This window comes from Aythya fuligula, chromosome 26 (genome assembly GCF_009819795.1).
Source record: "Aythya fuligula isolate bAytFul2 chromosome 26, bAytFul2.pri, whole genome shotgun sequence".
In the NCBI taxonomy this organism is placed as follows: Eukaryota; Metazoa; Chordata; class Aves; order Anseriformes; family Anatidae; genus Aythya; species Aythya fuligula.
The window spans coordinates 1,210,435-1,233,227 of record NC_045584.1 but is presented as its reverse complement, the minus strand read 5'-3'; the positions used below and the strand labels follow the sequence as shown (position 1 = coordinate 1,233,227).

Sequence of the window (22,793 nt, the reverse complement as noted above, 5' to 3'; positions counted from 1 at the left end):
GCCCTAGAATTTTCAATTTGACTTCTTTTTTTTTTGTTTGTTTGTTTTACAAATGTATATTAAGAGCTAATTGGGGATGAGAGGAATTGTTTTGGGGTTTTAATTTTTCTTTTCATTCCGAGATATTTTGGACTGGGAGATGTGGAGAGAGAAATTGAGTGCATTTTATTTTTGCACTTTGAAATATTACGAAATTGTTTCAGTTCCTTACGCGTGTGGAGTTTCCTTGTTTGTTTTTTTTTTTTTTTTCCTCTTCTGACAAATGCCTGTGTTATCTCATCACTGCTACAGATGTCCAGTACTGTTCAATGACCTGGGAAGAGTGCATTTGTTTAAAAAGAAAAAGCAAAACTTCTCAAAGTAAAATTCAAATGCCATTTGGGGAAGGCTGGGCAATTTCTTAGTGTGTTTTTTTTTTTTCAGTTTTGGGGTGTAGCTTCAGCATCTGCTGATGCTGGAAGAGGGGGAATGGAAAGAGGTGCGGAAGTATTAAAAGAGCCTCTTTTAAAAGCTATGTCAAAACCTTTTTGGATACTGCCAGTTCAGCACAGCATCTTGTAAATCTGAATTTCAGCATAATGGAGAGGGGAGGCTGGAAATTAGTCTTAAAACGATGAGAGAGACCTAGGGTAAGGTTCAGAACTGAAAACAAAAACGAGCCTGCACATACAGCCTTACAAACGTTGCTCCCTCAGCAGTGCTAGACCGCAATTAGCTTCCACATAACATCCTGCAGAGCCCCCCAGGTCCTATTTTATGCATCGGGGCAGAATTGTTTCAAAGGCTTTCAAAGTGAGCAGAAAACATTACGCGGATATTAGGCCGCTGGGATCCAGACCAGTTTTGACATCGTTTTTAATCTGTGGTTCTTGGAGTGTTGCAGGTAACGTAGAGTAAATATTTATTGCATATGTGTTTCTGCAAAGTTCTAGGTAAATACACCGGGAAGACTTGAGTGCTGTTCATGTGTTAAATGCCAGAAGAGTTGCTTCTTCCTTTATAGTCAGAATTACGTATTCAGTTGGGTAGTGTTTAACCAGGCTAAGTAAAGGTATCATGCTAGGTTTAGGTAGTTGTTGAAACACTTGCTGCAGTCTTTCCAGATCTTCTCCTCTTCCCCATCTGTACGTTACCCTTCCTGAGGGGAAAATTTTAAATTTAAAAAAAAAAAAAAAAAAATAAAAAAAAAAAAAAAAAAGCTCAATTAGCTCGAATATTCAAAATAATGGTGTTATGGCCTAAAGGTTGAGTTGTTTGGGAATGGTGGAGGAGGGGAGTTGAGACACTTTAAAAGAACAAACCCTTGGTTTCTTTGTACTGCTGTCACGTCTGGGATTCCTGCCACCCTAAGGGCTACTCGTTCCTCTGCAGAGCTGCCCGTGCAGCGTGCGGGCTCTCGAAGAAAAGCCGCGTCGCCGGCCCGCTCCTGGAAAAACACCATTTTCCTTCAAGCTCCCTCAGAACAAGAGACCGACCGTGCTGCTCGACGGCCTGCGTGCACGGCGGCGGCGGCGGCGTGCCCCGGCTCCTGCTTCCCCGACCCTCCACTGCTTCGCTGCAAACTGCTGCATGAGCTGGTTTGACATTGCTCAGATGCTGCTTGCTTCCCCCCTCTCCTGGGGAGAGGGTTAGAGCAGCGTTGGTTCTTGCAAGCCATATAACCTTTCTTTGAGACGTTGCGACTACAAGATTTTATAATACAGTAATAATGACAAATGACTATTGTACTTAGATTTTAGCAACTTGTGAAATAAACCCCTGATTTTCATTTGAACCAGTGTTGCGATGTGGGAGCTGTGTGGTTTTTTTTGAATTTTATTTTTTTTTTATATAACCTAATTTATTGTCTGTTGGGTTTCTGAGCGCTGGCTAGGTGGCAGAGCTCCGCTCAGAAACGCGGCGAGTGGCCTGGTTGATTTATTTTTATAGCGCAGCCGACTCGGACAGCTTTTCCAGTTCGTGTAAAGGGTGACTTTGCTAATTTTTGTACTCGGGATTCCTGTAAATGGCATTCCAGCTGTGATACCGAGGAAGATTTTGGTTAATCTTAAATTCCGGATAGGTGGTTGATTTTTTTTTCTATAGGTATTTTTTATCATCGTGTTAGGAACCATTCATCTGAATTGTCAGACCTAGTTATTACATTTTTTGCTTACTAAGAAGAAAAAAAATTACCAAAGTACAGTTAAGGATTGAAAATGGGGGACTTAGGCTGTAGAAGGGAGCAGAAGAGAGAAGGCTTAGGCAGGTCTTACCAGAAACCCTATTTGGCTCATTTGTCACTTTCTCCTTTTGGAAGGAGGGGGCACAGAAGGCATTTTTTTTAATAATAAAATATATAAATATATAAATATATATATATAATGCAAAAAGACCTCAAGGAACCGCAGTAGTGTTTGTCTGCTTAAGGCAGAGTTACGCTGTATATTGCATTTAGGGAAATAACTTGCATTGTGCTTTTTTAAAAAAAAAAATAAGAAAGAATTTATAATCATCTAACAAAGGAGTGTAACAGAGTAACGTTACGCCAGCGCAGGGTATGTTTTTGTCACTCGTATTTATTGTGACTCTAAATCTTTGATAATAAAACGAAAACTTAAAAAAAATAAAAAAAAAAAAATCCCACTAAAACCTGATAGTCAGTCTCAATGGAGGAAGAATCTGAACTCGATAACTGTACATTGTATTGTGAGGGATTTTTAGTATTTGAATGACAATAAACAAATGGACAAACTCTCGCGTCCGCCTCTTCTTTCGGGTGCGTCGCCGGAGCGTGGGTACGCGCCTCGCTCCGTGCACGTCGCCTCCAGGGGATGGTGCCGGGCAGGGGGCTGTAGGTGGCCACCGTGGCTCCTTTGGTCATCGTGTGGTCCCTTACCCCAAAACAAATAAGGATAGGAAAGGAAGGGGACAAGGAGGTGAAGCTGATGCTTTGAAACTGAAAGCTGCAAATGGATCCACGCCTTCTGTGCGATTGCTGCCCTGTGCCTGGTGCCCTCTTCCTCACATCCTATGTGGCTCATGGCAGAGCCTGACCCCAAGTGTTAAGCGTGCAGAAGATGCAGGAAATTCTCCTCCAGTGGTGTGTCCATGCCTTGGAAAAGCAGATGGGAGCTGGAGAGCAGCGGTGGTGGTTTGGTGCTTCCCAACTCCAAGACCCGCGCACGTCTCCTGCGCTGCCTGAACAGATGGATGAGCTTGTCTAAATCCCCACCGTAACTCAGCCGAGGTGTGGAAGACCCCAGCGGATCCCTGCCCTCCTGGTAGCGAGCAGAGGGATGTAGATCATGAATTTAACAGGATCATCGTCATCTGTCCCATCAGCACGTGCCGTGGTGTAAGGAGGAAGGTGCCCTTTGGCTGCGCCCTCGTGAGCCGTCCTGATGGAAATCACCACGGGAGGAAAAGTGGCTTGGTTTGGGTGAAAGCAGGAAGAGTTTTTGGCGCCGTAGAACCTGGTTTTGGAAGGGTGAGAGACAAAGTGATGGGAGCAGCACCCAGGTCCTGCGGGTGCAGGCAGACCCCGTGCATCCATCACAAGGAAGCGGAGCTGCGCTGGGACAGCCCCAGGACACGTCTGCATCGCTCCCAGCTGAGCCCTGGAGACATTTACTGCTCATTTGGGGTGGGAGGTGGTGGTTTGGGTCCTTCACAGGCTGCTTCTGTCCTTCCGGAACTGGAAAACCTCCAGCTCTCCAAAAACACCAGTCCAGGAGCCAGTTGAATTCAAGCTATTTCGTGTTCCTCTGAGCTGTTTAATTGCTGTGCTGCTGGAGGCTCGTCCCAAGTCTTTTTATGCAAAAGTGCTGAAGTGCAGGCTATTGGTGCCGGGCTATTTTGGTACCAGAAGCACAGAGCTGCCGGGGATTAAAGCAGAAGATGATGGCACCAGCTGAGCCTGGCACGCTCGAGGGGGCGGCAGGAGCACGGTGCCATCAGCGAGAACACTGCAGGAAGGTCCTGTGCCCTGGCTTGTCATCTCGTGTGCATTTTGCCTCTGCTAATTTAGGCATTGCTGGCATCCAAGGGGTTAAGCCCACTCCAATCCACCCTGAAAAACTCCCAATTCAGGCTTCTCGTTAGGAAATGCTGCCCCCAGCCCACCCCCACCACCCTCTGGTGCTTTTGGGGGCAGCATCCTGCCCGTGCTGCAGTGCCTGGCGTAAAATCCCCCAGGGAGGGTCGGCGCTGGCCTCTTGTCGGGCACAAAGAGCTGACACTGCTCGCTCCCATCCTACAAGGGCTTGGCCCGGTCCCAAAAGCCCTGGCGCGATGCGGTGGCTGCGTAAGAGCGGGGCAGGATTGCATCAGCTCCCACCGCGCTCCCCGGGGCTGGGGACGGCCACCGGTGTGCGGCTGCCTCCTGCTCTGGGATGCGGTGGCTGCTCCGTGTCCTCCTGCACTGCCCTGGGCCACGGGCAGGATGGTAAAAGCTGGGGCCAGAGCAGGTGAAAGTGGGAAAACCTGGCGCTTCAAACACAGTCCTTGCTTCAAAATACAAGCACTAAGCGAGGGAGCCCCTCTTCTCCATCACTGCAGCCACAATTAGTATAAGGTGTGCCAGTGAATGAATGACAAACGCCCTCTGAAATGCAAATGAAATCTTAAAAGCCTGGTTTTCCTGCTATTTTCTCCCCTTCAGCCCCTGGCCATGATGCTGAACAGCAGCATCGGTGCCTTTGGGGCCGTCTGACATGGGGAAGGGGCGGGTGGCTGGCCCTTGCCGTGCCTTTTCCTTTTCCTTCTCCTTGCTCCCGGGCTCCTTTGGATCCATCTGAGCTGCTCCCTGCAGGCCAGTCGGGTGGGAATGGTGAGCAATTGCTCAGCGAAGGCCTTAATAGGTGCTTGCCTTAATAATTATTTGGATGAGGAATTCCACTCCTAAGGATAAGGGTTGTTTGCGTAAAAAGGGAATTTGTCGTCCAAGACGAGCCGTGCAATAATTACTTCTAAAAAACAAAATTTGTTGGCTTTTTGCAGTAATAATGCCATGCGATGCAGCCACGGCAGGGTGCTCTGCCCGGTGGCTGTCATCTGGCAGAAAAAATCCCAACTCCTTGAAGTCTGGTGCTCGATTTGGAGCAAGGTGAGAGCCTCCTGCTCACCTAAATTCAGGTCTGTGACAGAAACACACGGGCTGCTGCGAGCTGCGTTTGATCCATGCTTTGGCGTGGATGGATGGAGCAAAGGCAACGAGGAGCAGTGGCCCCGGCCGTGTTTTTGGGGCACCCAACCCCAAACACAGCTCCCAGCACGTCCCCGCCTGGGTGCTCTCACCTCTCTCTGTCCTCTTTCTGCTGCCCTGAAGGCTGCTTTTGGGTTGCAGATGGAAAAAGATGCAAGAAAACAGCCGGGCACTGGGAAAACTGAGCACCTTGGTCCCTGCTGCAGGAAACCTGGCGACCACAGGGACTACAAACCCCCGGGGTGACCCAGGACAAGGAGCACGAGGCTGCCCTACACCCGGGGCGCACCCACACACCCTCACCCCTGCCGCCTGGCCACCACCTCTCACACGCTTGCCTTGAGCTCGCCTTGCACGCCCTGGTGACCGCGGCCAAGCCTTCGCCTCCCCCACTTTTCCCAGCACTCCCCGTCCCTGCCCGCGGGCATCGTTTGGCTCCGGCGCCGTGCGCCCCTGCCAAGCGCCTCCGGGGAGGGCGGCTCTGCCCACGCCGCCCGGCTCTGCCCCAGCTGCGGGCAGGGGATGTGGGGGCTCTGGGGGCTCTGGGGGCGGCTCTGGGGGCGGCTCTGGGGGCTCTGCTTGCTGCTGCCTCAGCCCCGGCACGCTGCAGCCTCCCCAGCAGCTCGGAGGCCTGTGCCCGGTGGCCTCGGCCAGGCCAGCTGCAAAGTTATTAAGTCCCTGCAGCCACTGAGGGATTACGGGTGCGATTAGGGCTTAAGACAAGGGTGACCTCGATCTGGAACACGGAGCTGCTGCAGAGCTGGGGGGGGACAAAGCTCTGATGGGAGCAGGGCAGAGCCCAGCGCCCTGCGATGCCGTGGCCAGGGCCGCCGCGGTGGCACGGAGGCGTTGGCACAGCCAAGGTCACGGGGGCTCACCGGGGGTCTCCGAGCTACGAGGGCAGGATGCGGCCCCCCTGAGGCTGTCGGGGCTCAGGCTGGGGGTACTGGGGGGGTCGGAGCACAGCTGGGGCTGCCCACGGGGGGGTGCAGGCTGCGGGCAGAGCTTTTTGGTGCACTCTGCCACCGCGCTGCTGGCGGGCACACGTGTTTTAATGCATGCTTTTCAGAGGGGGGGCACACTTGCTGGTGCACACTTGCTGCTGGTGCACACTTGCCCATTGCTGCTGTATTTTTGCCGGTGGCTGAGTGCTTTTGGTGCATTTTGCCAGCGGGTGCACGCGGGATGCACTGAGCCTGGGTCCTGCTTGCTGGTGGGTGAATGCTTTTGGTGCACACCTGCTTGTGAGTGCACGACTTTGGTGCACAATCGTGGTGCAATTTGCTCGTGGGTGCCCAATTTCGGTGCACAATTTTGGTGCAAGCTTGCTCGTGGGTGCAGATTTTTCGGTGCACGATTTTTGGTGCACGATTTTGGTGCGAGCGTGCTCGTGGGCGCCCAATTTCGGTGCCCAATTTTTCGGTGCCCAATTTTTTGGTGCCCAATTTTCGGTGCCCCCCCCCGTGGATGAGCACCAAGCTGGTGGGCCCCACCCCCCTCTCCCTCCACCTCCATCGCCCCTTTAAGACCCCCGCGCGCGGCAGCAGCGGGGCGGGGCAGGGAGGCGGGGCAAGGGGGGCGGGGCTTCCCCCTCCCTTTGCCGCCTCCGCCACCGCCGCTGCTGCCGCCGGTAGCGGCTTCCGGTGGCGCGCGGCGGAAGTGACGCGCGGCGCGGCGGCCGGGATGGCGGCGCCGAAGGTGAAGCAGGACATGGCGCCGCCCGGCGGCTACGGGCCCGTGGACTACAAACGGCACCTCCCGCGCCGCGGCCTCTCAGGTAGGAGCGGGCCCGGTGCCCCCCGGTACCCCCCGGTGCCCCCCGGTGCCCGCTGACCGCCGCCCCGCAGGTTACAGCCTCTTCGCGCTCGGTATCGGCAGCCTCCTGCTGGGCTACTACACCATCGTCAAGTGGAACCGGGAGCGCAGGTGGCGTGCGGAGAACCCCGGTTGCCCCCCGGTGACCCCCGGTTCCCTCCCAGTGACCCCCGGTTCCCCCCCCGGTCCCCCCCGGTCCCCTCCCGTTGACCCCCGGTTCCCTCCCGGTGCCCCCCCAGTGACCCTCGGTGCCCCCCGGTGACCCCCAGTGACCCCCGGTCCCCTCCCGGTGCCCCACCGGTACCCCCCCCGGTTCCCTCCCCCCCAAGACCCCCGGTGCCCCCCGGTTGCCCCCCGGTGACCCCCAGTGACCCCGGGTCCCCTCCCGGTGACCCCAAGTGCCCCCTCGGTGCCCCCCCAGTGCCCCCCCGGTCCCCTCCCGGTTCCCCTCCCGGTGCCCCCCCCGGTCCCCTCCCCCTCCAAACCCCCCAGTTCCCCCAATTCCACCCCCTGACCCCCCCCTCCAGCCCCCCCCCCGGTTCCCCCGAGCCCCCCCCCCGGTTCCCCCGAGCCCCCCCCCCGGTTCCCCCGAGCCCCCCCCGGTGCCCCGAGCCCCCCCCGGTGCCCCGAGCCCCCCGCCATCCCGTTTTTCCCCCCCCCCCGCAGGCGGCTGCAGATCGAGGACCTGGAGGCGCGCATCGCGCTGATGCCACTGCTGCAAGCTGAGGCCGACCGCAGGTAGGGCAGCACCGGGGGGATGGGGGTGGAAAATCCCGGTGGGGGGGGCTCCGGTGTGACCCCCCCCCCCTCCCGGTACAACCCCCCCCGGGCACGGCTGTTGCTCTCTTGCAGGATCCTGCGGCTGCTGCGGCAGAACCTGGACGAGGAGGCCAAAATCATGAAGGACGTTCCCGGCTGGAAGGTTGGGCACCGGGGGGGGGCTTTTTTTTTTAATTTTTTTTTGGGGGGGGCAGCGCCCCAGGGTCACCCTGCGATGGGCACAGCGATGGTGTAAATTTGGGGGGGGGTTGGGCACCGATTTTCCCCGAGGTGGCTGCTTGGGGGGTGTGGGTACGGGCTCTACCCCCCCACCCAGTGTCCCCTCACCCCCCGGTGTCCCCCCCCCCCCGGTGTTTTCCGTTTTTTTTTCCCCCCCCCCCCAGGTTGGGGAATCCGTGTTCCACACCGACCGCTGGGTGCCGCCGACGCTGGACGAGCTGTACTACCTGCGCCCCCCCGCACAGATGGACGCCGAGAAGTTCGGGCTGCAGTATTACGTCTGAGCCCCCCCCCCCGCCACTTGGGGGGGGTCGTTGTGCCCCCCCCGGGGGTCTCCTGTGCCCCCTGGGGGTGTGTCCCCCCCCCTCGAGCACCCCCCATTAAACCCGTGTGGATACGTGGCCGTTTCTGTGTTGTCCTCAATTTTTTACCCCCCCCCCCCCCCCCCCAAAAATTTGGAAATCCCCCCCCACGTTTATAGGGTGCCCATTTCTCCCCTCCCCCCCCCCTTCGTGCTGCCCCCACAGCACCCAAAGGGGCTGGAGGGGGGGGGGGGGGGTGTCAGGGCGCTGCCCCCCCCCCATATCTCCCATCCTGGGGGGGTCTGGGGGCAGGGCAGGGGCTGCAGCCCCCCCAAAACGTGCAGGGGGGAGGGGGGGGGACTCCCCAAATCCCCCACCTCGGGGACTTCTTGGTGTCACAGTGCAGAATGGGGGGGTCCTGAGGGTCCTGAACCCCCCCCCCCGATTGGGGACCTGAGGGTCCTGAGCTCGCCCCTTTGCGCTCGCTGCTGCAGCGACCACAGGGAGATTGGGGTTAAACCCCCCGTTTTGGGGGTTTTTTGGAGGTTTTTGGGGTGTTTTGGGGGGTTTTGGTGTGTTTTGGAGGTTTTGGGGGCTTTGGAGAGTTTTGGGGGTTTTTGGAGGTGTTTTGGGGTTGTTTGGAGGTTTTGGGGTGGTTTGGAGGTTTTTGGGGTTTTTGTTTTTTTTCCCATCACTGGGAGAGGGACGGGGTGGGGGGGGGCGTGTTAAGGGGGGGGATTTGGGGCGTCCCCATCACCGCCCCTCCCTACAGAGCTCGTGGGGAGGGGGGGGGGGGGTCCCAAAGCACCGCCCGCGGGGGCAGCTCCCGGAGGATGGTGGCGGGGGGGGGGGTCCGGGTGGGGCGGGGGCAACCGGAGCCGCCTCCCCCGGGCGGCACCGCGCAGCTCCGGGGGGGCCGCGCCGCTGCCACCGCTCCCGCAGGGCTCCGCCGGTGCCCCCCAGGTCCCGGTGCGCCCCCCCCCAGGTCCCGGTGCTCTCTGGTCCCGGTGCCCCCCCCCCGTGGTCCCGGTATGAGCTCCGCGCCCGGCCCCTCCCGGGAGCCCCCCCGGTATCTCAGGTGAGTCCCAGCCGGTCCCGCGCACCCCCCCCCACAGCCCCGGGGAGGTTTTTTTTTGGGGGGGGGGGGGTTGTTACCGGAGTCCTGCCCCCCCCGGTGCCCATCTCCGTGCCGCCGGACCCCTCCCGGTGGTGCTGAGCCCCCATCCCCACCGGGACTCGCTGCAGGAGGGGGGGGGGGCTGCAGCCCCCGGGGTGCCCCCCCCACCGTGCGGGAAGCCCCCCCGGAGCAACCGGGACCCCCCCGGGACCCCCCCCAACCCTCCAGGGGATGCGAACAGGACCCCGGGTGGGCTCCGGTGCTCTGCGCCCCCCCCCCCCCCCACAGCCCCGGGATGCTGCAGGTGGCGGTGTGGGGGGGTCGGGACCCCCCCCCGGATGCTCCGAGCCCCCCACCGGGACCCCCCCCGGTCCCCTCCGGTGCTCCCGAACCTCTCCGGATGGGGACGCGGCACCTCGGGGCCCCCCCGCGTGTCCCCTCCGGGGGCACCCAAGGGTGCTGCCGGCTCGACCCCGACCCCCTCACCCTTCCGAGCCCCCCCACCCCCAAAAAAACCCCCCCGAGCCGCGGGGACCGGTACCCAAACGCCTCGGTTGCCAAAGCAACCGCATCCCGGGTCGCCATGGCTGCGGCACGGAGCGGGGGGGGGGCGAACGGGGACCCCCCCCCCCAAAATGGGACAGGGGTTGGGGAATGGGGAGGGGATGCGGATTTGGGGTACGGAGCCCCCCCCCCGCATGGGGTGCCGGGGGGAGCGGGCAGGGAGGTGACACCGGGGGGGGTGCCCTCCGCCATCCTGTGCCCCCCCCCCCCCAGCGAGGTTTTGTCCTCCCCCAGTTCGCGGAGGTTGGGTTCAACTGGGCCGGACTGGGCTGTGCTGGGTGTCTTTGAGCCGGGGGGGGTAGGAACAGAGCTGGGTTTGCCCCCCCCCGGGACATCCCTTTGGGGATCCTACAGGTCCCATGGGGACGGCACAGCGCGGCGCTGGGGGCTGTGCGCTTTTTTGGGGGGGGGGGGCGCAGCTCCCAAACTGGGCACCAGTCCAGGGCCGTGGCAGCCCAGTGATGTGTCCCCCCCCCCCCCCCCCGGGGACAAGGACATCGGGACCGGGCCCAGCTTTTCCCTGCCAGCAGCAATTAGGGGCGATTTTTGGCCCCCCCCCCCCCCCGCATCCCGAGCGCCAACACAGCTGCGGTGGGGCCGGCCCCCAGCGGCTGCTGCCAGCGCGGGGGGGGGACCTCGGGGCTGGACGTGTCCCCGTGTTGTGTCCCCCCACCCCTCCCAGTTTGCCCACAGCACCCCGCTGTGTGGGACTGGGGCCGGGCTGGGACTCACTAGAGGGCACCAAAGGATTGGGAACTGGGATGGGACTGGGACTGGGATTGGGATGGGTTTGGGATTGGGATGGGGATGGGAACTGGGACTGGGATTGGGATGGGGGTGGGATGGGAACTGGGATGGGATGGGATGGGAACTGGGATGGGATGGGATGGGAACTGGGATGGGATGGGAACTGGGATGGGGATGGGGATGGGGTCGGACTGGATGGCCAGCACTTGGGGACCTGTGGGATCTGCCAGGGTATCCAGGGGGTGTATGGGGGGTCTGTGGGGTCAGCCAGCACATCAGGGGTCTATGGGGTCTGTCAGGACAGCCAGGCAATGGGGGCTGTGGGGTCTGTGGGGTCTGCTAGAATGGCCACGGCATGTCACGTCTATAGGGTCTATGGGGTCTTGCAGAGGGTCCAGGGGTGGCGTGGTGCAGGACCTGCTGGGACATGGGGTCTGTGGGGTCAGCGTGGGCTGCGTGAGGCCCCCCCAGCAGCCAGGTACCCCCCAGGACCCCGTCCCCATCCCCTCCACCTCCCGGGGCCGGTAGCACCACACCAGCGTCCCCTCCTACAGCCTGGACCAAGTGAGGTGTGCACCCCAAAATCAGAGCCCCGGATCCCATTGTGTAACGATCCCATTACACCCCCTGCTCACACCTGACACCCTCAGCACCCTGCAGTCCCACAGCACCCATGGGTGCTGCCACCAGCACCGTGCCGGGGCTCCCCGGAGGCTTTAAGTTTTCCTCCCGGCGCTTTGGGGAGCTTGATGCTGGCTTCTCCCCGGGGCTCCGATTTCCCCGTCCCTCCCCTAAAAATCGCGGCAGCCGCCTGGACGCGGCACGCGCTGTTCCCATCCGCGGCGCAGGTGAGCCAACAGATGTCAGCAATTATTGTCCGACCCCAGGCTCCCCCGGCCCTGCCAGCTCCCGGGCTCGGCAGCGGGTGAACAACCGCGGCATTGTTCGGCTTTATGTAACGGCGCGAGAGCCCGGAGAGCCCCGGGGACGCTGCCAGGGCCGTGCCTCGCACGAAAAAACGGCCGCGACCCCGCGCTGCACCGCCGCCAGCCCCCAAGTTGGGCACGTGGCAAGCCCAGGGATCTCTCCACGCTCACCTGGTCCCCGGTTTCTCCCCGAAAATGCGTGTCCCCTGCCCTGACCCGCTGGTGGGTGTCCCCCGGGGGATGCCCGTGGTCCTGGGGTTGGAGCGGGGTCCCCAAGGGGCTCGGTGAGCGCCCCGGGGACGTCCCCGTCCTCAGCGCCGCCCGATTTCCCGCAGCAAGGCGGAGGCGGAGGCCATCGAGAAGGAGCTGCTGGAGGATTACCGCTTCGGGAGGCAGCAGCTGATCGAGATCTGGGGACACGCCTGTGCCATGGCCGTGACCAAGGTGAGGCAGGCAGCAGGGCTGGGGACACCCCGCCAGGGACAGGGGCTTCGCTGCCAGCCCCGTCCCATCCCCATCCCCATCCCCATCCCATCCCATCCCATCCCATCCCATCCCATGGTGCTGACACCTCTGGGCACTGCCTGCCCTCGCTGCGTGCAGGCAGGAGGGTGCCGGGGGGCGTCCCGGGGGTCTCATCGTGAGCTGGCACCGCTCTTGCTGGGAGCCTGGATGCTCGAGCTGGGTGTGAAGAGGAGGAGGAGGAGGAGGAAGCAGAAGCAGCGATGCTCTGGGCAGTGGAGGTGCAGCACCAGGGGCAGCTTCGTGCCTCAGCAGGGCGGCGAGCTCTGCTCCCTTGGCTCAGCTTTTCCATTTGAGGCATCGGGGCCGCTCTCTGCCCTCTGCTTTTTTAAGGGCACAGACTTTGCCCGAGGAGCAGAAATATTTGGGTGTCGGAGCCTCGGCGCAGCCTGTGGTCAGCAGGGCTGGCTCAGCCCCACGCCTCTCCCCCGGGGCACCCACAGGGCGCAGCATCCCCAGCTCCACCACCAGCATCCTCCTCCTCCTCCTCACGGGTACCACGAGCTTGGGCATCCCCAGGGACCCCCAGCATCGTCCCCTTCCCCGGGCTGCCCCCAGCACATCCCCAGGAGCCCCGAGGCAGCTGGAGATGTGTTCGGGGCCGCAGCCAAAGGCAGGGCCAGGGCTGGGTGAACAGGGCTGTGTCCAGCGCAGCAGCGGCTGCGAACTGGCCGTGCTGCCTCTCGGGGCTCCGGTGTTTGGATTGAAGCAGGAGCCAGGCTCGGCGAGCAGGAAAAAATCCGTCAATGGATAAACAGAGCCTCCCTGGGCAGGCTGCTGGTATGTGGAGCGCCGCCGCCTCCCAGCAGGCTGGCGGGGAGCCCCGGCCCGCTGCGGGCACCGTCTTCATCCCATCTTGGGCACCATCCCCACCCCACCATGGGCACCATCCCCGTCCCACAATGGGCACTGTCCTCATCCCACCAAGGGCACCATCCCTGTCCCACGTGGGCACCATCCCCATCCCACCATGGGCACTGTCCCCGTCCTGCTGAGGGCAATGTCCCTCTCCCACCATGGGCACCGTCCCCATCCCGTTGTGGGAATCGTCTCCATCCCACCACGGCACCATCCCCATCCCATCACCTGCACCATCCCATTGTGGGAATCATCTCTCCAGCCACGGCACCATCCCCAATCCACCACGGTCACCATCCCTGTCCCACCACGGTCCCCATCCCCATCCCACCGTGGTCCCCGTCCCCATCCCACCACGTGCCATTTTCCACCCAAGCCCTGCTCCCCCTTTCCCCTGTTCCCTGCCACCTCCCCGGCACCGGGTGCCACCCCAGGGTCCCCCCAGGGGCTGGGTGCCCCGGTGCCACCCCCGTCTCCTCTGTCCCAGGCCTTCCCGCTGCCGTCCCTCCCGCGGAAGCAGCCCACGGTGCTGGTGGTGTGTGGCCCGGCGCAGAACGGTGCCATCGGGCTGGTGTGCGCGCGGCACCTGCGGATCTTTGTAGGTATCTTCCTCCCCTCCTCCTCCTCCTCCTCCTCCCCGAGCACCCATGGGCCCCAATGCTGCTTCTCCACCACACAGGACTACGAACCCACCATCTTCTACCCCAAACGTTCCCCGGACCCCCTGTACCGGGACTTCACCACGCAGTGCGAGAAGATGGACATCCCCTTCCTCTCCTACCTCCCCACCGAGGTGAGCCCAGGCAGGAGCTGCCCCCCCCTCGCTGCCTGACGTGCCTCACCTTATTATCTCATCATTACCGTTGTTATTTCCCCCTCCTGGCTCTGCTGGGAGCCCGGGGATGCCATGAAATCCAGCGGGCGGCCGCCGCGCCCCGCCGCCGGCCCTGCCTCCCCGAGCCCCCGGCTCTGTTGTTGTTGGAAGCGCCGGCCTCCCTCGGAGGAATGTGACCTGAAATCGCTGTCCTGGCTGGCTGCGTGCTGCGTTTCCAGCCCGTTGCATCCCTCTCTCTCTTTAACTAGGGGGGGGAGGATTTATTTTTTTTCACCACTTGCTGCGCGCATCCAGTGATGGAGGGGAAAGGGATGCCCCCGTTGGCACCGTTCCTATGCTCCGGGGGTGGGTGGGGAGGGCTTGGGGACCCCCCCAGCTGCCCACTGTCTGTCCCCCCCCTAGGTGCAGCTGATCAATGATGCCTACAACGCCGTGGTGGACGCGGTGCTGGGCGCCGAGGCGGAGCTGGGCGAGGGGAGGGGGCCCTGCGCCGGCATCCTCGCCACCCTGAAGCACGTCCGCATCCCCATCGTCAGCCTGGACGTGCCCTCAGGTCCGGCCCCGCGCTCGAGATGGGGTTCCCCCCAGCCCGTGTTTGTCACCCTGCCCACCCCCGGTGTCACCCCCAGCGCGGGGACAGCCCCGGGGACCCCCCGCCGCCCCCGTCTTGGCAGCGTCCCCGCGGTTTTGCCAGCAGCGAGGTTCTGGCGGCGGCTCTCTGAGGATGCATTCAGGGCATCTCCAATAAATAACAAACTCCCCGAACTGAGACATGATGTAATTTGAAAACACCCGGGTGTCTGGTGGCCAGGCCTGGAATTGCCATCACCCCCCCCCTTCGTTCTCCCCCCTCCCTCCCCGCCTCTCTCCGCCGCAGCCGCTGCCGGAGGAGCAAACAGAAGCTCTCGACACGGCAGCTGGTGAATCCCCACCAAAAAAAACCCTGCGCCGTGCCAGGGCTGCTCGCAGGGACGGTGCAGAGGCAGGATGAGGCCAGAGCCATGCAGGGCAGCTGTGGTGCTGGGTTCTAGAGGGGGGGCTCCGCATCCCCCAGCCCCACATCTCCACCACCCCGCGGCATCCTCCGCCAGCGCGCAGGCTCGCTGCCCCCTCGGCCACCCCCCGACCCCTTTCCCTGTGTCTCTCCACAGGGTGGGACGTGGAGGCCGGGAGCAGCAGCGGGATCAGCCCCGACGTCCTGGTGTCGCTGATGGCACCCAAGCAGTGCGCCCGCCGCTTCCTGGGCCGCCAGCACTTCGTGGCCGGCCGCTTCGTGCCCTACGACGTGCAGAAGAAGTTCGAGCTCAACCCGCCCGAGTACCCCGGCACGGAGTGCGTGGTGCCCCTGTGAGCCCCGGCAATAAAGGGCTGGCAGCTCCTCGCCGTGCTCAGTGTCTGCCTGGGGACGTGGGACGAGTGTCGGTGGGCTCCCAAGGGTGGCCGGGGGGTCCCTGGCGCAGCCGCGTTGTCCCCATGGTGTGGCACCGTGATGGGGAAGGAGCCGGTCCCCGTCCCCGTCACCCCATGGTGCCGGGCTGAGCGACCCCAGGGGTTAATTAATGGGGAGGGCAGTGACGAGCCAGCACTGGGACTGTCCCCGTGTGTCCTAGCAGCTGGGGGAAAGGGTGTCCTCAGCCCCAAAGTGTCACTGGGGACCTGGATCCCCAACAGTGCAGCTCCCGGTGCCGGGAACCCCGTGCCCTACAGCAACCTGGGTTTTTGGGAGCGCATCTCAGGGATGGGGCCAGCAGGGCTGCGGTGCCCAACCACGTCTAACCACGATTTGGGGCAGCGCTGGGCTCCCCGCTCAGCCCCTCCCTGGGTCCTTCACCCCTTCTATCAAGGGGCCATGGGTGCCACGAGCTCCGCACGGTCTCAGCTCGCTGGCGGGGCGCTCACACGTGGCCCAGGTCACGGCGCGGGCGCCCACCGGCCGTGCCCAGGCGCGGCGGTGCCAGGGGAGGGTTGGCACCCCGGCGCCGACCGCATGAGCTCAGAGGAAGGGCTTTCTCGGCTTTTTCCCTTCCCTCCCAGCCGCATTCCCCAGCGCATCCAATTTTAGCAGCTTTGCAAAAAACAAACCCTCGAGTTTACCGGGCTGGAGCGGCGAGTGGCAGCGCGCGGCCGGCTCGCGGGGAGGGCTCCTTCCCGCTTCCCTCTTGACACCGGGCCAGCCCCGGCGGAGCTGCCGGCCCCGAGTGCCAGGATCCGATTTCTGCTGTCTGCTGGCGCGAGGGGGAAAGCCGTCCTATATAGACCTGCGGGGCGGCCGCGCTCGCAGTCGCGGAGAGGAGCGGCTGCGGCGTGGGCAGCCATGGGGGAGCTGCCGCTGGCTCTCCTGGCTCTCGCTGCCCTTCGCTGCGCCGGGGCGCCAGGTAAGATTTCGGCGTTTTTAACGACGTCTCAGGGACCCCCTCCAGGAAAAATTTCTCATCCCTGTCACGCCGCGGCGTGGGGCTGGGGGCTGCTGGCAGCGCTGTGGGGCAGGACGGCGGCGCCGGGGATCAGCAGATGTTTGCTGGGGACAGATATTTGTGACAGCAGCTGGGGAATTTCCCTCCTGTGTCTGCTTGGAGGATGCTCGGGGCTCTTTTCTGCCCCGCTCGGGAGCTTCACCTTCCCCGGGGCTGTGACACCGGAGGGATGATGGGGACGTGCCCGGTGCAATGTCCCCACCGGTGCTGCCTGATCCGGTGCTGGTGGCTGAACCCGTGTGGGAAACCCCACCTGGAATTGCTGCCAGTCCCCCCCCCAGCTCCTCCGTGGGGCTCCCCAGCCCTGCGTGGGTTCTGCAAGGTGCCCAGGACAGCATTTGTGCGAGGAAGCCAGGAACATCCCCAGTCCTGGGGCAAAATCCATCCACCTTGCAGGGTGCTGCAGGGGTTCCCACTGCCTGGCTGCTCCCTTCCACCCAGCTCTGCCGTGTCCCCCCGGGGATGGGGACAGGGGTGGCATTGCTGCTGGCAGGGGGACGCTGCGTGTCTGTAGGGTGCCCACGGGTACCCACTGCGTGCTCATGGGGTGCTCCGTGCTGCACGGTGGTGTCTGGGGGGGTTCGGACACATCCTGCCCTAAATGATGGACACCCCTGGGACCCATCGGCTGGCCACAAACCTTCCTGGGCTGTTACAGGGACATCGGCTCATCCCGTTTGCTGCACAGCCCCAGGCATCCAGCTCCTCTCCGGGGAGCATCCTTCTGTCCGTCCCAGCTCCATGTGCTCATTGCACGGCCAAAACACCCAGGATTGGGGCAGAGCTGCCCCCAGAAAGCCCCGGTGTCCTGGGGTGAACTCCCTGGGGGAGCTGGGGTGGGCAGCGAGCCCCCCCTGTGCCGGCTGCTTCCGTGCAGCACCTGCGATGCCCGGCTCAGCCTGCCCCGGGGGCTTTGCAGCCCAATTTCCTGCCGTGTCCCAGTTTGGTTGCTGGGGGCCGATCGTGCCGCAGCTCCTCACCCCCCCACCGTGTCTCCCCTGGGGCAGCGGGGAGCTGGCAGGCAGCGTTTTCGGGCAGGCAGCCTCTGCTCCACCACCACCAAACCCTGCCCTGAACCCATGAAGATCCCCGTGCCCGGCCAGGGATGTCACTCGCAGCGTGACATCGGTGTCCAGGGCTTGGAGAGGGTCCTGGGGATGGGGGTGAGCCGGTGCCGGGGGCTCTCACCCTGTGCCTCCCCCAGAGTCCCTGGAGAACGACTCGGAGCCGGGCAAGAGCGGCGCACCGGGGAAGCCCTGGAAAGCAGCCCCCAGCCTGGCAGACCTCGACCTGGACACGGCAGGTACGGCCACTGCGGGGCTGTCCCCGAGCCCCCACGGGATGCCACGCCACTGGGGACCCACGGGACACTGTGCTGCTGGGGACAGAGCTGGAGCTGCTCTGGGACACCTCTCCCTTGCTATCCAAAGGGGCTACGTGGAACCACGTCCCCCCAGTGCCAGCCTGCTAGATGACACCTTCCCCCGGGGACAGCGGGGACACCAGGTTCCCACAGTGGTGTCCCTTGGGGCTCTCGCAGCAGGGATGTGGTGGCCGCCCTGTGCACCCCACGCTTCCCATGCCACAGCACCCGGTGCTCTCAAGCCCGTGTGCTTTGGTCCACTCGTCCTCTGCCCTCACAGCCCCAGGAGCTGTCCCCAGGGTGCCCCTTCCCCAGCCCCGGTGGCACCCGGGGCCACACCGGTGCGTTTAGGGGCAGAGGATGCACCCCAGCCACATACTCTGTCCCAGGTGGAGGGGCTGAGTGGACGTCCTGGTTCAACATCGACCACCCCGGGGGGGACGGGGACTACGAGAGCCTGGAGGCCATTCGCTTCTACTACCGCGGGCGCGTGTGCGAGCGGCCCGTGGCCATCCAGGCCCGCACCACCGAGTGGGAGCTGCCTGAGGACGTGGGTGAAGTCGTGCACTTCAGCCCCAAGAAGGGCTTTCGGTGCGTCAACAAGGAGCAGCCGCAGGGCAAGACCTGCTCCAACTACCACATCCGCTTCCTCTGCCCGCTGGGTGAGTGCTGGTCCCCAAACCCCGCTGGCACCTCTTGGGGGGGGGGGGTCCGTGCCCGCTGTCCCCAGCTGGAGATGGCGAGGGACACCGCCCCGGGGGGCAATAACGATGGAGCTGGGCACGGGTTGGTCCCACGGTGGTGGGTTGCGACGAGCCTCCCCCTTCACCGACCACCTCTGCCCTCCCAGAGCACATCTACTGGTCTCACTGGTCCTCCTGGAGCCCCTGCTCGCGGAGCGCCTGCGGCAGCAGTGGCACCCAGACCCGCCAGCGCCGCTGCGTCAACGCGCAGGTGGTGGCCGCGCTGAAGGAGCTCAAATGCAAGGGCAAGGCGGTGGAGCGGCGGGCGTGCAGCGCCGGCCCCTGCCCAGGTAGGGACCCCCCCGCCCTCCCCGCGCTCCCTCTGGCTCCCACCTGCAGCCTCCCCACCCTGTTCCTAAAGAGACGGAGAGGAGACGGCGGCGGAGCCAAGCGCCGGCCCTTCCCCGGCCACAGGAATGTCGGCGCTGGGCTGCGGTCTCCCGTCCTGGCTTTGCTGGCGAAGGTTTTTTTTGGGCTTCTCTCTGCTCGCCGGCCGGCTCCGGCTCAGCTCCGAGCCCCCGCGCGGGGGCACGGGCTGTCCCATGGGGCCACAGCCGTGCAGCGGCTGCCCCCGCGCCGACGCGGCAGCTCCCCGGGCGATGTGCCCCCGCCTGCACCTCGTCAGCTTAATTGCAATAACAGAGGCTGAGCTTGTAAAAATAGCTTGGCAGGGGCGTGCAGGGCCGAGCCGGGGGCTGAATAGGGCACGGGCAGCTGGATGGAGACCTGTGGGGTGGGGACCCCATGGTGCCTGCGTCCCCTGTCCCGCCTGCTACAGCTCTGCAGCATTATCCCCTGTGCTGTGCTCCCTTCCTGGGTGGGGGGAGTGCGGTGCCCGATGCCCACCCGGCATCTCCCTGCAGAGCCCACGTGGACGGAGTGGGGTGCGTGGGGGCCCTGCTCCCGCAGCTGCGGCAGCGCCGGGACGCGCGTCCGTCGCCGGAGCTGCAAGAACGCCAAGAAGCTGCTGTGCGCCGGGCGCCCCGCCGAGGTGCAGAAGTGTCCCCCCTCGCCCTGCCCAGGTACCTGTCCTTGGGGACACGGGGACGCTGCTGACCCCACTGGTGGCGGTGACCCCGGGGTCTCAGCGCCGTGCCGTCCCGCAGCCTGCCCCGAGCACACCCTGCAGGGCACCGTCGTCTCCGCCACCGGCGCGGCGCTGCCCGGTGCCCGCATCTACCTGGAGGGCCGCCCGCCGGTGCTGGTGGCCCGCAGTGACACCCGTGGCAACTTCCACGTGGCCGGGGTGTGCGAGGGCACCGCCGCCAACGTCAGCGCCCACCGCGATGGCTTCGTCCCGGGACTGGCACCCGTCATCTCCAACGGCTCCGGCGTGTCGGTGGCACGCGTGACGCTGCAGAAGCTGGGTGAGCACCGCGGCACCGGGGGCTGCGCTGTGACCCCCTCGGGGTCATAATGGGGGGGGTTTAAGGAGCGGGGAAGGGATCACCACGGCTGGCTGCACCCTCTGGTCCCTTCTCCCGCAGAGAAGCCCTACATGGTGCTGCACCCCAAGCCGAAGGTGCGGGTGGCCGGGCAGGAGGTGACCTTCTGCTGCAAAGCCTCGGGCACCCCGGTGCCCAAGAAGTACTACTGGTGAGTGGGTGCGGGCAGGGGGGGCAGGGGGTCACCCACCGCGTCCCCGCTCACCGTGTCCCCGTCCCCGCAGGTACCACAACGGGACGCTGCTGGACAGGAAGGTGCACAAGTACGGCAGCCGCCTGGCGCTGCGGGCGCTGGTGCCGGAGCAGGCTGGCACCTACCACTGCAAGGCCAGCACCGAGGCGGGCGCCATCAGATCGGCACCGGCGCAGCTCACCGTGCTGGGTGGGTGGGCACGGGGTCTTTGTGGGGAGGGAAAAGCTTCTAGGGCATTGCAGCATTCCCGGGAGCATGGGATGGGCTTTGTTGGCAGCATCTCCGTGAGATGGGGTCCCTAAATTTCTCTGTCTTCCCCAGCCCAGGGCCAGCAGAGCTGCAACCCGAAGCCGGAGCCCAGCCTCATCGAGCTGCCCGCCGAGTGCCGGCAGGACGCCGAGAGCTCCCGGTACTACGACGTGGGGCACTGCCCGCCGGCACCGTGCGCCGGCAGCCCGGCTGATGGGAAGCGGTGCGGGGCGGGCGCGCGGCGCTGCTGCGGCGTGCGGCGCATGGAGGTGCGGGAGATCCAGTGCGGCGGCGCCGTCCTGCCCGTCAAGGTGGTGGCCGAATGCGGCTGCGGGCCCTGCGCCCGGCCCCGCGTCCTGGTGCAGGGACGGGTGACGGCGGCCGACACCGGGGAGCCCCTGCGTTTCGGGCAGATCTTCCTGGGGAGGAAGAAGATCGGCTTCACCGGCTACCAGGGCTCCTTCACCATCGAGGTGCCGCCGGACACGCAGCGCCTGGTGGCCCGCTTCGTGGACCGGCAGCAGCGCTTCGTGGACGCCGTCAAGGTGCTGCCCTTCAACAGCCGGGGCGGAGCGGTTTACCAGGAGGTGAAGATGATGAGGAAGAAGGAGCCGGTGGAGCTGGACGCCGGCCGGACCAACGCCATCCCGCTGGGCGAGGTGGGCGGCCAGGAGCCCGTCGGGGAGCTCGTCATCCCCGCCGGAGCCTTCCTCCGTCCCTCCGGGGAGGTTTTCAGCGGCACCGTCAAAGCCAGCGTCACCTTCCTGGACCCCAGGGACATCGCCACGGCCGGGGCCGCCTCCAGCGACCTGAGCTTCGCCAACGCCGAGGGGGAGATCGTCCCCCTGCGGACCTACGGCATGTTCGCCGTGGATTTTCGGGAAGGGGATTCGGGCGAGGCGCTGCAGACGGGGCCGGTGGAGGTGCGGATGGACGCGGGGCAGATCCGGATGGCGGAGCACCTGAAGAAGATGAAGCTGTGGTCCTTGAACCCCGAGACCGGCTTGTGGGAGGAGGAGGGCGTCTTCCGCCCGGCCAAGGAGAGGCGGGGGAAGAGGGAGGAGAGAACCTTCCTCATCGGCAACATGGAGATCCGCGAGCGGCGCCTCTTCAACCTGGACGTGCCGGAGGACCGCCGCTGCTTCGTCAAGGTCAGGGCTTACAGCAACGAGAAATTCAACCCCTACGAGCAGCTGGAGGGGGTGGTCATCAGCCTCATCAACCTGGAGCCCCAGCCCGGCTTCCCCGCCAACCCGCGGGCCTGGGGCCGCTTCGACAGCGTGGTCACCGGCCCCAACGGCGCCTGCCTGCCCGCCTTCTGCGACGCCCGGCGCCCCGACGCCTACTCGGCTTATCTCACCGCCACGCTGGGTGGCGAGGAGCTGGAGGCCGTGGCCTCCAGCCCCAAGCTCAACCCCAACGCCGTGGGGGTGTCCCAGCCCTACCTGAACAAGCTGGGCTACCGCCGGCTGGACCACGACGACCCCAGCTTCAAGAAGACGGCCTTCCAGATCAACGTGGCCAAGCCCGACCCCAACAACATCGACGAGACCAACGGCCCCGTCTACCCCTACCGCAGCCTCAAGGAGTGCGAGGAGGCGCCGGTGAGCGCCAACCACTTCCGATTCTACCGGGTGGAGGTGGACAAGTACGAGTACAACGTGGTGCCCTTCAAGGAGAGCGACCTGACCTCCTGGACCGGCGACTACCTGGCGTGGTGGCCCAACCCGCAGGAGTTCAGGGCGTGCTTCATCAAGGTGCGGATCGAGGGCCCGCAGGAGTACATGGTGAGGTCCCGTAACGTGGGGGGCAGCCACCCCCGCACCCGGGGGCAGCTCTACGGGCTCCGGGACACCCGCAGCGTGCGGGACGGGCTGCTGGAGAACAGCTCGGGAGCCTGCGTGGAGTTCAAGTGCAGCGGGATGCTCTACGACCAGAGCCTGGTGGACCGCACCTTGGTCTCCATCATCCCCCAAGGCAGCTGCCGCCGCACGGCCGTCAACGGCCTCCTGAGGGACTACCTGGCCCGGCACCCGCCGGTGGCCGACACCAACAACACGGCCTCCTTCACCATGCTGGCGCCGGTCGACCCGTTGGGGCACAACTACGGCATCTACACGGTGACGGACCAGAACCCGCGCCTGGCCAAGGAGATCGCCATCGGCCGCTGCTTCGACGGCACCTCGGACGGCTTCTCGCGGGAGATGAAGTCGGACGCGGGCACCGCCGTCACCTTCACCTGCCAGGAGAGGCCGGCGGGGCGCGAGAGCTTCTTCCAGCGCCTGCTGACTTCGCCGGCCGAGGCGCTGGAGGAGATCCGGCGCGAGATGGGGGCCGGCGAGCTGCGCCGCGGCGCACCCCCCGAGGTGCTGGACTTCGCCTCCGGCGTGCGAGCCCTGAGCCCCACGCCGACCCGCCGGACCCCCAGCAGCCGGCGGAGGATGGGCCGGACCTAG

The 22,793-nt window shown here is 64.0% G+C and overlaps 3 protein-coding genes across 3 annotated transcripts; all 3 read left to right on the top strand.

Moving 5' to 3' along the window:
• Positions 1 to 6,829: 6,829 nt before the first annotated feature.
• Positions 6,830 to 8,402, top strand: NDUFA13 (NADH:ubiquinone oxidoreductase subunit A13). Its single transcript, XM_032203726.1, has 5 exons — positions 6,830 to 6,962; positions 7,033 to 7,111; positions 7,667 to 7,738; positions 7,853 to 7,922; positions 8,164 to 8,402. Exons 1-5 carry the CDS (start codon positions 6,869 to 6,871, stop codon positions 8,281 to 8,283), a joined length of 435 nt encoding a protein of 144 aa, XP_032059617.1. The 5' UTR covers positions 6,830 to 6,868; the 3' UTR covers positions 8,284 to 8,402.
• A 3,076-nt stretch (positions 8,403 to 11,478) lies between these two features.
• On the top strand, positions 11,479 to 15,221 carry YJEFN3 (YjeF N-terminal domain containing 3). Its single transcript, XM_032203917.1, has 6 exons — positions 11,479 to 11,577; positions 11,971 to 12,099; positions 13,523 to 13,633; positions 13,715 to 13,828; positions 14,273 to 14,423; positions 15,022 to 15,221. Exons 1-6 carry the CDS (start codon positions 11,479 to 11,481, stop codon positions 15,219 to 15,221), a joined length of 804 nt encoding a protein of 267 aa, XP_032059808.1.
• A 963-nt stretch (positions 15,222 to 16,184) lies between these two features.
• On the top strand, positions 16,185 to 22,793 carry CILP2 (cartilage intermediate layer protein 2). Its single transcript, XM_032203836.1, has 9 exons — positions 16,185 to 16,245; positions 17,549 to 17,647; positions 18,097 to 18,369; positions 18,558 to 18,740; positions 19,314 to 19,472; positions 19,557 to 19,817; positions 19,938 to 20,046; positions 20,120 to 20,277; positions 20,410 to 22,793. The coding sequence occupies exons 1-9, from the start codon at positions 16,185 to 16,187 to the stop codon at positions 22,791 to 22,793; spliced, it is 3,687 nt and encodes a 1,228-aa protein (XP_032059727.1).

Excerpts from the sequence above, each read along its gene's own strand:
- NDUFA13 (XM_032203726.1), top strand. The coding sequence starts at position 6,869 with ATGGCGGCGCCGAAGGTGAAGCAGGACATGGCGCCGCCCGGCGGCTAC. Across the intron at positions 6,963-7,032 it reads CCCGCGCCGCGGCCTCTCAG|GTTACAGCCTCTTCGCGCTC; the intron begins GTAGGAGCGGGC and ends GCCGCCCCGCAG. Across the intron at positions 7,739-7,852 it reads CAAGCTGAGGCCGACCGCAG|GATCCTGCGGCTGCTGCGGC; the intron begins GTAGGGCAGCAC and ends GCTCTCTTGCAG.
- YJEFN3 (XM_032203917.1), top strand. The coding sequence starts at position 11,479 with ATGCTGGCTTCTCCCCGGGGCTCCGATTTCCCCGTCCCTCCCCTAAAA. Across the intron at positions 13,829-14,272 it reads TCTCCTACCTCCCCACCGAG|GTGCAGCTGATCAATGATGC; the intron begins GTGAGCCCAGGC and ends TCCCCCCCCTAG. Across the intron at positions 14,424-15,021 it reads CAGCCTGGACGTGCCCTCAG|GGTGGGACGTGGAGGCCGGG; the intron begins GTCCGGCCCCGC and ends GTCTCTCCACAG.
- CILP2 (XM_032203836.1), top strand. The coding sequence starts at position 16,185 with ATGGGGGAGCTGCCGCTGGCTCTCCTGGCTCTCGCTGCCCTTCGCTGC. Across the intron at positions 18,370-18,557 it reads CCGCTTCCTCTGCCCGCTGG|AGCACATCTACTGGTCTCAC; the intron begins GTGAGTGCTGGT and ends CTGCCCTCCCAG. Across the intron at positions 18,741-19,313 it reads CAGCGCCGGCCCCTGCCCAG|AGCCCACGTGGACGGAGTGG; the intron begins GTAGGGACCCCC and ends ATCTCCCTGCAG.